This window comes from Heterocephalus glaber, unplaced genomic scaffold (assembly GCF_053883595.1).
Source record: "Heterocephalus glaber isolate CG9 unplaced genomic scaffold, H.glaber_assembly_v1.0 deba00001662, whole genome shotgun sequence".
Lineage (NCBI taxonomy): Eukaryota > Metazoa > Chordata > Mammalia > Rodentia > Bathyergidae > Heterocephalus > Heterocephalus glaber.
Window position 1 is genome coordinate 15,956,759 of NW_028258403.1, and position 12,552 is coordinate 15,969,310.

A 12,552-nucleotide genomic window follows, 5' to 3' on the forward strand; every position below is an offset into this window, starting at 1 on the left:
ACCAAGGGTAACCATCCTCGCTCAGGGGCTCCAAACTTTAATCAGCTTTCTTGTTACCCTGTCTCAAGTATGAACAGACAAATAAGAATTTTTAAACCACACAACAAAATCAAATATAAAAGCAAAGACTGAGCCTTTCAATGCTAACTGAATCTCAACTGATATTATCAAAAACAATCCTAGAATCCCTAGAGCCCCTCAAATCCAATGTTTGTCTGTAGCTTTAAGGAAGGAAACTGTTAATGTTTCCAGTAGTCATAAAATGGCACTGCCTGTTGGCATAGGGTCACTGACAGCAACGGAAGCCACAAGCCAGAAATGTGTGGCTCAATGTGTATCTGCATATTGTTTTTTTAAAAGGGATAAAATTTTTTAAAAATGTAAATAAATACGTATTTTTGTATTTTATCATCATCTTTAAAACAATAAGAAAACATTTAATTATCCATTTATAAACTATGATTCTTAATAGGTCCTAATATATATTCCTGTTAGTTATGTGGTTGTTACTATGTGTTTTGTTTTTTGTTTGTTTTTTTTTTTTGGTACCGGGGATCGAACTCAGGTCCTTGTGGTTGCAAGGCAGGTGGTAGAACCACTTAGCTAAATTCCCAGCCCCTTGTGGTTGTTACTATGTTCTTCTTTTTTTTTTTTTGGTACTGGGTATCGAACTCAGGTCCTTGTACTTGCGCAGCAGGCAACAAAACCACTGAGCTAAATCCCTGGCCCCAATGGTTGTTACTATGTAAGAGCAGCTTGTTACAGTTTATTACATATAGGATAGTGAGAAAAACCCATGAATTTATTGAGCAATTCACTCTCATCATTTATTTCTCAATGTGTAAGATAGATATTGGGAAAGAAGGGATGGGGGAAGGAATAAAATAATTTTCTTTTCTTCTTTTTTTTTTTTGGTACCGGGGATTGAACTCGAGTCCTTGCGCTTGCGCAGCAGGTGGCAAAACCACTGAGCCCCGGCCCTAAAATAATTTTCTTTATAAAAAAGGGGAGGGCCGGGGATTTAGCTCAGTGGTCTCTCTGCCTGCTGTGCAAGCGCAAGGACCTGAGTTCAATCCCTGGTACCAAAAAATAAATAAAAATAAAAATTAAAATTAAAAAGGGGAAAAGCTCGACCCATGGCTTTCACACTGAGCCACACCGCCAGCCCTTTTTTATTCTGTGACAGGGTCTTGCTAAATCACTAAGTTGCCCAGGCTGGGCTTGCGCTTGCAGTCCTCCTGCCTCAGCTTCCCAGAGTGCTGAGATTACAGCTGTGTACCACCATGCCTAGCTAACTGCGGTATCTTTTTTTTTCAGTTGTTGTTGCTAACTGCAATATCTTTTTTTTTTGGTACCGGAGATCGAACTCAGGTCCTTGTACTTGCGCAGCAGGTGGCAAAACCACTGAGCTAAATCCCTGGCCTTCTAACTGCAATATCTTTTAATGCTGGATTGCCTTAACATCAGAGATACTCAATACCTCTCTATATTGCCATTAGAAGTATACATCATGAAGGATTACTGTATTAACCTAAAATTCCTTGACATTTTTCCTCTCAAATATAGGAAAAGAAAAGCTCTGCCACAGCCTAACCCAGTGATGGTGAATCTTTTAGAGGCTGAGTACCCAAACTACAGCCCAAAACCCACTGATTTATCACAAAGTGCCAACACTCCAATTAAACCTGAATACTGAGGTTTCAGTTTAGAAAAAACAACTCATACATTAACATCCTCTGTCTTAAAAGAAAAATAACACATGTGCCATAGGTCTGCCACCACTGGTTTAAGTCAAGGCATCATTCTCCATGAACTGCTATCCTGTGACATCTATTACATTCTCTGAAAGTTTAGGAAAAGATAAAAAACTGTGAGTATCACATAGCCCTTTTCTTTATTTTCAACATTTACAGATTAATTAAATACATTTCTGGGCCAGGTGTGGTGACACACATCTGTAGTCCCAGTACTTGGGAACCTGAGGCCGGAGGATTACCATGAGTTTGAGGCCATTTTGGACTACATAGTGAGTTCAATGCCAGCCTGAACAATATAGTGAGACCCTGTCTCAAAAAAACCAAAATAAATAAATAAGTAAACACATTTCTAACCAACCTCTAGCATTTAAAAAATGCTGCTACCAAAATTATAGCTGATACAGAGAAAACAGAAAGCTGAGTGCAGTGGTGTGTGCCTGTAATGTCAGCATTCAGGCAGCTGAGGCAGGAGGACTGCCCCAAGTTTGAGGCCAGCCTGGGCTGCATACTGAGTTCCAGGCCAGCATGACCCTGTCTCAAAAAACAAAACAAAACAAAACAAAACAAAGAGAGAGAAAGAAAAAGAAAAAAAGTTTACTTTCTAAAAAATTTAGGGAGAAAGAAAAATACGTGAATGAATATAATTATAACCATTCATCTATATTAACATTTAAAAATATTTCGCCAACTCAGACTATTGTGGCTCTCACATGACAGCTAGCCCTGTGTCTTCGGGTGTACTTTTATCTTGTTTTTTTCCTCTTTTACTTGGCCCAAGCTTGCTCTACAGAGCCAGTTTCTCCCTCACTCCTCATTTTTACTTTTTCAAATAAACTTTGTCACCACTTAAAAAAAAAGGTTAACTCAATCTATTTCTACACAACAGCAAACAAGAATAGGTTAGAAAATAATACAGAAGAGGTTTAGCTAAGTTAAGATGGATAACAGAAAATATAAAGAGGACCAGGAGATAGAGGAGGGGGGAGGGAAGGGAAGGGAATGAAAAAAGAATTAAGATGTGTTATGAACATGTACAACTCCCTGTGAAGAATTAATTATTATGTACTACTGACATATACTAAAAAAAAAAAAAATTTAAAAAAGAGTACCTTTATTCTGTCACTAAAATGATATTTTTTAATGACCATTTCCTGTAACTGGCAAAAGTCTCCATTCAGTTCTACTCCATACAGCTGCAGTGCTGAACTATAAAGGTAACCCTAAAAGAAGAAGATACGTTATGGTGCAAATTATTAACTTTTAATGGTAGTTTATCTCTAACTGAAAGTTTAAAAGTCAAATTTAAAAAAATATCAAACAGGGCCGGGGATTTAGCTCAGTGGTTTCGCCACCTGCTGTGCAAGCATGAGGACCCGAGTTCGATCCCCGGTACCAAAAAAAAAAAAAATATCAAACAGTAAAAATAAAATAAAAATAAGATAAATAACTTCTGTAAAATTTCAACCTCCTTATACTGATCAAGGTCTTGATTATTGTTTATTAATTCCTACTACATGGTTATATTTTTTAAGATTGAGTTCTTTTTCCTGATTTAACTAGGCATTCAACGAAGTTGGAAGTGAGATAAGTGACTACATAAAGATTCTCTGTCTAAAATCCAACTTCTGTGATTTATTAGGGAGTTATTAGAAGAAAGCAAGAAAGGAGTTAGCCCTTGGTAAATTTAATGAAAGATCATATACAATCTAACATTAAGGGGAGGTGGCCTTGGATATGCACTGGCCGAGCCTGCCAAAGATAACCAACCAGTTGGTCCATAAGGATATCAAGAATTGACTACATATTGTTACATGTCTCACTGCAGTAACAAAAACAATAATACGTAAAAACCAAATTTGTATCTAGAACTCCATCATAGAATTTTTTTTTTTTTGGTACCAGGGATCGAACTTGGGTCCTTGAGCTTGCGCAGCAGGCAGTGGAACCACTGAGCTAAATCCCCACCCCTCCATCATAGAATTTAAAAAACATTTTTTTAATTAAAAAAAAATTTTTTTTTACAATACTGGAAATTGAACCCAAGGCCTTCACACTGAGCTACATCCCTAACCCTTCTTCCTTTTTTTGTTTTTTTGGGGGGAGTACCAGGGATCAAACTCGGGACCTTGCGCTTGTGAGGCAGGCGCCAGAACCACTGAACTAAATCCCTGGCAGCATTACACTTTTTAATAAATCAGAAAGTTGACTAGAGTGGGTAAAATATAGGAAGCAATCATTATCTCCAGTGTTTCTCCAAACAAAACCACCAGCCAAGCTGGGCAGGGTGGGCCATGTCTATAATCCCAGCACTTGGGAGGCCGGAAGGGAGGACTGTTGGAGCCTAGGAGTTGGAGGCCAGGCTGGACAACCTAGCGAGACCTTGTCCCAAAACAACAACAACACAACCTTCCTTGGGACAAACTGCATTTTCTTTTACGGCTCTTTTCTAATTACAGAATAAAAATTTAACACTGGAAAATAAATTCAGCCTTGAAGAGTTACCTACTCTGGCTGGGGAGGTAGCTCAGTGGCGCCACACCTGTCTGGCAAGTGCAAGGCCCTGAGTTCAATTCCCAGTATGGGGGTGGGGAGAGTAGCAGGCAACAACACTGGGAACTGACAGTGCCCATTTCTGGCATGAGCCTCAACTGCTGTTGGCCACATGCTTTAACAAGTCTACTAATGACAAACAGAAACCACACTTCAGGTTTTTGATATAACCATTTAAGAACTTAGAAATACTCATGATTTGAAGTTTTTCAAAAAGCCACATTGAGGTAATGTTTCAGAAACAAAAATTTACATTCAAATTCTGGACCACAGAAATTAGAACAAGATGTATCCTTGGATGTCATTTAGTTACTCATTTACACAGGAGGCCCGGTGGCGTTAAGTGATTTGCTTATGGCCATTCAGGGACCTCCTAGGTCAAGTAAATTTGTCAGTTTTATGAGTTCTTATCAAATCCCAGCATACTGTTTTGTTTTAGTTCAGTACAAATTAAAAGAAGAGGTGAGAAAATAGTACTGCCTGACAACATGGCAATATGTTTTCAAGAGTCACATACTTCTCTTTTATATATGCATGTCATTTGTGTTGCAGAGACAAAGCAAAGAAAACCAGACAGCTGGTCTTTGAAATTCCCTACTCAATTATTACCATCAAATAGAATTTAGGATCCGTCTATGTTACACTATTTTAACCTTATTCTGCTACTTCAATAAATAAAGCCAAGCTGTCACCTTGGACGGTGGCAAGCAAAGCTGTTGCTAGCAGGAGAAGAAAATATTTTCTGAAGGTTGAGTATGTCCATAAGTTGGACTTTACCCCATAAAGGACTGTGCCAAGTCTGGAGCCAACATCAACCAAGACCTTTCCCAACAGATCAGGGAGCACGTGATGATAAATGAACTTCAATTCCACGAGGGAGAAGGAATGAGAAATAAAGCCTGGAAAATTAGAACAGAGTGAACATTAAGTTGTGCTTGGCTATTAACAGCTGCATTCTGTGCTTCTAATTCTTTCATCTATATTTATAAAGTATATTTCATGTTTCTTCTTAATCTATGAAAACCATCTAGTTTACTGAGGAAAAAAAGTGACAAATTTATATTCTTCTATTCTGAGCTATATTAGAGAAAAACAAATATTAAGTCTCTGACACTTCATAGGCCCCGTAGGGCCCTGCTAACTCAGACGACTGTCCCTCATTTCCTTCTTGCTGTTGCTTGGGATGGCCTGGGTCTTTCCTTCCTCTTCTCCCTGTGGCCTGCTGCTGCCTGGGATGGCTCCCTAACTTCCACATCATCGGGGTCTCTCACCTTACCCTAGAGCCACACATTGCTATACAGACTGTGAACAATCAAACAAATTACCGTCTCTGGAGGTGTGTGATGTCCAAGCCCTGACCAATCTAAAATGTGTGTCTGGAGTGGAGGAGAGGTATGCAGGAAGAGTAAGATATTCCCATAAATTGCCCTTATTTCCCTTCATTTATATGCCACCATTTCTAGTCTCCTAGTCTATTTTCTCATTGCAGTTTTGGTAATGAAGTACCTAGGATATCCTGAATCTGGCTTTATTTTGATGTGAAAGGCACTCAAAGACTCAATATATTATGTTCTACAGAATATAATGGTCAAGGAGGAGAGAGATTTGATTCAGAAGCAATAGATGGTGGCAAAGAAAATGGAAGCAGGTAGGCCAATTCCTTGGGACAGAATAAAGGACGTGATCTATAGGCCTCTGAAGTAACTCTTGGGGTGGGATCTGATGACCACAGTCCTTATCTCCCCATGATCTGCATCCTCCATACCCTCTTTGTCACACTGGTGCTTCTGTGGGCTACAAAGTCATCAGGGTCTTGTAGCTAGACAAACCCCTTGTCATCTGAGTATGTGTCAGAGAGTCCCTCATGATGATAGCTATTTTAGATTCATTACCATTGACTGAATTGCTCTGTGTATCTAGTCATTATTTATAAGCTGACTCTTTTAGGAAAATATTATCTTCAAATTTTTATTTGTCATATACAGCTCTTATACAAATTTCTATATATCAGATCTATTTGATACAGTATTATAGTTATAATTCACTTTTTAGTTTGTCCTCTCTAGTTCTTGTCCAAGCTTTTTTTGTTTTTTTTTTTTTTGAGACAGAGTCTTGCTCTGTAGTTCAGGCTGGCCTCAAAGTCACTATGTAGCCCAGGCTGTCCTTGAACTCGTGACAATCCTCCTGCATCAGCCTCCCGAATGCTGGGATTACAGGCACGCAGTACCACGCCTGGCTTATCCAAGTTCTTTTCATCTGTGAATTTCAACTACTTCCAAGGGAAATTATAAGTATTATTATTTTTTTGTGTGTGTGGAACCAGGGATCGAACTCAGGTCCTAACCCTTGCCAGGCAGATGTGGCACCACTGAGCTACATCCCCAGCCCTATTATTAGTATTATCTAGAAATAGAATCTTAAACCAATAAATCAGATAAATTTAATCCCAAATTATACTATAGGTACAATATATTTGTATCAACAACAAATCAAGATTCAGTAGGGATTAATCTTTGAGGCTATTATCTAAAATCAGTAACATGATCATGAGATTACTTAGCTGGAAAGGTAGCCCACTCTAAGCAACAACTCCAAGTCTAGGTGAGCAGGGAAAGGCACTGTATGTCCAAAGCAACAGCCTAGGCAATCACATCCAGTTTGAATGAAGACTATACTAATAGAAGAGGTAACCTATTAGCAGCATGGAGTCAGTCTAGCTCTTATTCGGGACAAAAGAGCTACAGCCAAGGGGCAGAGATGTCAGAGACTTTGTCACTAGAGCTATTCTGTTATAGCTCAGGGACACTTCATTGGGTCAAAACACTGGCCAGAATAAACTTCCTCAGAATTATCTGTCTCTGACCTCCGGAGTCCATGTCCACTCAATAATATCTGCTCACTCTCTGACTTCTCAAGCAGATGTTTTATAGAGAGGCTATTTCAGTCCCCTAGGAAGTTATATTTCTCACTGTAAATAAATTGGCACATGGTTTATATATCACTCTGTTGAGTAAGTAGAGTTCCTCTGTATTCAGTCATTTTTGGTTAGTTTCTGTGCTTGAAGAGTCACCTTTGATTTAACAGTTTCTAGATGTGTCCTGGGGGACATGAAGTGGCCTAGCTTCCCTATATTATTTTTCCTAACTGCAGTATGTGGTAATGGCCATACCACAGGATGACTTTTTGCTTTTAAAAAAAACCTGCACTGGCTTGGTCAAAAAATTGCACATTCGGGAGGCAGAGGCAGGAGGATCGCACAAGTTTGAGGCCACCCTGGGCTACAAGGTGAGTTCAGGGCTAGTCTGAACACAAAGCGAGACCTTGTCTCAAAAATAAATAAATAAATAAATAAAATTTGCATATTCATGACACGTAAGAAAAAAGCACACATAAACTCATTAGTCACTTGAGTGCATACCTAAAGGTGCTGTCTGGTGCGAGCCACACACTGTACAGTAGTTTCTGCTCATTCTTCCTTCCTCACACAATGAATCAATAAAGTCTTCATCGTAAAGGAATGCATCAATGTGAACTGTGGGTTCTGGCTGCTGCTGTATCTGGAGGAGAGAGGAAAACATCAGAAGAAACAAAGTACAAAGAACTCTTTTTATTGCTAAATAAGGCAAAACATCAGTGGTTCATATGCTAAAATTCTGAGAGCAACATGTCACAGAAGACAAGTTTTGCTTATTCAAGTCAGTAGCTGCTCTTCTTTCATTTATTAGATACCAGTAACTTTTATTTGATGCAGAATGATGCGAAACATGGCTATAAGAAATATACAAAATTTTTGGCTGAAAGGAATTTTAGAGATTATTCTTGTCTATCCTCAATGGTATGTTTTATAGTCAAATACTGGGATTATAGGCATGTGTCACCACACCTGGCTTACAAACATTTCTCTGAATTTTTGTACTATCTTATATTTTCTTCCTTTGGGAACCCATTGAATGACTAGATATTTACTAAGATTTGCTAATTGTTCATGATGTGCATACATCAGTAAGTCTTTCTTTTTGTTTTTGTTTTGCTTTTTTGGTACCGGGGATCAAACTCGGGTCCTTGCACTTGCGCAGCAGGAAGCGAAACCACTGAGCTAAATCCCCGGCCCTGAAGGGCATGTGTGTAAATCTTTCTTTTTGTTTTTGTTTTGCATACATCAGTAAGAATGTACAGGATTTAGTACCTCTGCTCAGGTATTTATAGGCTGAAAAAAACGGCTGTTTTCAGATTCGTGGGTAAAGAAGATATTAATACTAGCTTTGCTTTAAAAAACAACATTCATAGTACATGATCTCCATATAGGTTGAGAGTTGAAGGAACTTGAGTAAGCGGATTGTTGGGAGAAGAAAAACCAGAACTATATTCTAGAAATAGAAATAGAAGAATAAACCAAAAAATGTGAATGCAAAAGTAGAAGGAAACAGAAAGGTGAACCCTACCTGTGACAAGAGTGAGGGAATGGAACAAGAGAAAATCAAGACATTGCAAAGCCAGACTGTTGGCCCCTGTTGGTCTTGATCATTTTAAAATTTTTGAGTGGCTGGTAAATGGGATGTCCTCAAAAGATAGATGCATAAATAGCACGGGGAAGGTAGGGAGTTGAAGATTCAAAAGAATTAGGGACACATTTAAAGCACTAAAAAATTGTTTAAAGTTAAATGTAGGACTAATTAGATTGACGAGGCCTTGGGGTTAGGGAATAATAAAATCCTTAAGTAGCAGTAAGAGTAAATTAATGATTTAATGTATTTACTTTTTGAAGAGCTACAGGTTCTGAGGCAAGCATGGTTTCTAGAGGTAAGCAATTCCGAAGGTCATCTGCTATGTTTTTCAATATAACTTCATTATTATCTTGTGTGAATTCATCAAAATCCCCTGGGGGAGAAAAAAAAGGAAACAGTTCTTAAAGTTGTAGTCATACCTAGATTAAATGATTAAAATGGATACGGTCCCATTAGACAGCATCAATGTGTAATAAATAAAACTTCTAAACACTGACAGATTCAAATTCTAACACAAGTTTCATTAAAAATGAATCTTTCCTTTCCCCAAACTGCCATTCCAATGAAAAGCAAAGGCATTTAAAAATATATAGATAGTATTTTAACTACTTTATTTTTTTATGAATAACATTTCTATTAGTTTTTAGGGTCTCAAATACACTAATAAGTAATCAAATTTAGGAGGCATTGCTCAGGATTACAAAGAAGATAACCTTAATCTGAATACCCCTGATGCCAATAAAATATTCTCAAGACTTCAGATCAAAGACACTAACATCTGGTACCAACTATACACTAAACTTTATAACAAGCATATTGTTCTGCTGCACTACAGCAGAAGACAAAGTGATAATTCAAACAGTATTTTGGAGTCTGTGACCTGTCTTTGGATGATCTGGTAAAAGAGAGCAATGTGTGGGGAACAACATAGATGGCACTGTAAGAGAGTAACAGTGGGTGAATCTAGGGGAGGGTATAAAATGGTGCTCATTGTTCTTTTGCCTTAACTTTGCTGTGGATTAATGTAATTTCCAAGCAGTTCATATACAATTTAAACTAGAATGTGACTTATCTGGAAAGAAAATACTCCCGAAGTCTGCTACTCTCTAGGACGCCAAATATAGACTAGAAAGAACAACTCATAAATGGTGGGCTAGAAAACAAAGTATTTTATCTTTCTCTTATTTGTTTATTTGGAGATAGGTTCTAGCTCTGCAGTTCAGGCTAGCCTCCCACTCCTGCCTCAGCTGGGGTTACAGAGGTGTGCCCCTACACCCGGCCTTTAAAATACTATCTTATGTTAAATGCTTGCTTGTGTAAAAGGACCTTAGTGAGATTGTGTCTGTGTCAAAAACAGTTGTAGGGGATGAGGGTATGGCTCAGTGGAAGCCTTGGGTTCCATCCTCAGCATGACCACCATCACCACCACCAAAAAGAAAGGGAAGAAAAATTGCTATAATAGCTGTAGAAGGAAAAGGACATCTTGAAGGAAATGTTATTCCCTAAAGCTTTGGTTGTTTTAAGTAAGCTAATGATTTGGAAAACATTTTAAAACTAGTACATTAAAAACAAAAGTTATATACATTTATGGGGTAACGTGTGATGTTTCTGACACATGGTCAGATTGTGTAATGTTGAAATCAAGTTAAAAATATCTATCCTCACATACTTATAATTATTAATTTATAATTTTTATGGTGAAAATATTAAAAACCCTTCCCTCTAGCATTTTGAAATATATACAACTACATTATCATCTATAGTCACTCTACTGTACAAGAGCATGTTATGATCCTCTTTTTTGTTTTGTTTTGTTTTGGTTTGGTTTTTTCAGACAGGGTCTTGTTGTATAGTTCAGGCTGGCCTTGAACTCACTATGTAGCCCACGCTGGCTTCGAACTCATGGGTATCCTCCTGCCTCAGCCTCAAGTGCTGGGATCACAGGCATGTGCCACCACAGCTGGCATGTCATGATCTTCTTCAACATAAATAATACTTATTTGTTCAGGATGACATTTTCATGTCACAACAAATTAAAAATTGGATAAATTTTTATATCCTACAAAGTTCTTACAAACTACCCCATTTAACTATTATAACACTCATGTGAGGAAGACAAAGTGAGACTACATTTACAGATTAGGAAACCAAGTCTTTCAAGGTTAAATGAATTGCCAAAAGTTACAAAGTAGATCACCAGCTGCATAAGGACATAAGCCTAGGTTGCTGACCATGTGAAAACTTTCAATATACCACTCTGTGTCTCCTACATACAAACATTCTTTCTCTGCATAACTTCTTTTTGAGCAATATTAGTTAATATCAAAATATTTTATTTGGCGGTCTGAACTAGCGAGGGAAGGACCTTTAGTTCTTTTCTTTCCTCAAATATTTAGTACAATATTCTAAGCTACTGCTTCAAATGATTTCTAGGAGCCAGAATATATAAAGAAAAAAAGTAAGATTAAGATGTATTCCAAATTATTTTACATAGGACTTAAATAGCATCTTTGATGCATTTCCCCTACACTCGTTTTTTAAAGTTCTATTCCTAAAATACGATTAAATTTTTCCAATGTGCTAATTAATACCTAACATCTGCTTAGTTTCCCTCCATAGATAGAACACTATATTAGAGCTTTTGACTCAACTTTAATTCTTATATCACAACAGTAATTTTTGTAAATGGTTAACTAAAGAGGTTAATAAAAATTTTATTGAACTGAAATATGTCATGGCTTAGCTTCTTTGGGTTTAATTCTGCAACATAAACAACCATGCTTAATAAAATAAAGTTTTCATAGTGTGTGTCTGACACAGTCCAAGAGTATTAGGGTGGAAGGGGACTTACACTCTGACCTCTCACCAAATAGCAGAATGCCATGTACATAACTGATACTGACTTACAGCTGTTCAGTCTTTAACTCATTCAAGGACAGACAGCATTTCTTCTGCAGACCAAGCCAGAATTTGCCCCTCGGTAACATTAGCTCAGTGTTTTCACTTTCAGCTGGAAGATATCATTATCTTGAATATTGTACCTTTACCGAATGAGCACTTAAGGCATACTAGACTTGGTGGAGTGCTTTTCAAATATTAACTTCTAAGAACCCTACAGGTGGTACTATTACCAATTCTTTTTTTTTTTTTTTTTTTTTTTTGGTACCAGGGATCAAACTCCGGTCCTTGCGCTTGTGCAGCAGGCAGCGAAACCACTAAGCTAAATCCTTGGCCTTATTACCAATTCTTTAACAAAAAAATCTGAGATCATACTGGCCAGAAGTTGGTAGAGGTAGGATTTGAAAACAGGTCTAAGTCTTAACTGAAGTATGACACCATATGGCCTCCCTAAAGTGTGAACAAAGCAGCTGGTAATAGTTCTATCACTAACTTGGTCTTAGCATAGAGCTAAGCCCTGTGCATGGTTCCCGTGAGCGGTAGCCAGATCCTTTGCCTTCTGCTTGCTATCTTCTTGACTTGCTCAACAGCCCTCTAAATGTGGCCCTGGACTGAGCACAGTTCGGCAACCTAGAGCTTCTAGCCCATGATTACGTTAGCTTATTTTCTTCTATCACTCTGTAGCACCCTTGGGCTCCAGTTGGTACTGCTACTGGGTTACTAATAGAGTTAAAGGATGGTGGTGGTGGTTGAGGTCCAAATGTCTTGAACGATCATATGTAAAAATCCAGGGAGCTGGAGAAATGAGAGATGCTTGCAAATCCTGAACCATAACTATGATT

The 12,552-nt window shown here is 38.0% G+C and overlaps 1 protein-coding gene across 3 annotated transcripts in view; it reads right to left on the reverse strand.

The window, feature by feature from the left end:
* The window catches only part of LOC101712961 (hypothetical protein), a 33,761-nt gene that overhangs the window by 9,720 nt on the left and 11,489 nt on the right, over positions 1 to 12,552 (reverse strand). For 2 of the 3 annotated variants that reach the window (XM_004867569.4, XM_013066626.3), the window contains exons 2-5: positions 9,064 to 9,185; positions 7,726 to 7,864; positions 5,085 to 5,206; positions 2,867 to 2,977 (exon numbers count right to left, since the gene is read on the reverse strand). In XM_004867569.4, coding sequence (XP_004867626.2) covers positions 2,867 to 2,977; positions 5,085 to 5,206; positions 7,726 to 7,864; positions 9,064 to 9,185 — 494 coding nt within the window. The remainder of the gene's footprint in view (positions 1 to 2,866; positions 2,978 to 5,084; positions 5,207 to 7,725; positions 7,865 to 9,063; positions 9,186 to 12,552) is intronic. The other variant, XM_004867570.4, reaches the window with a different exon arrangement.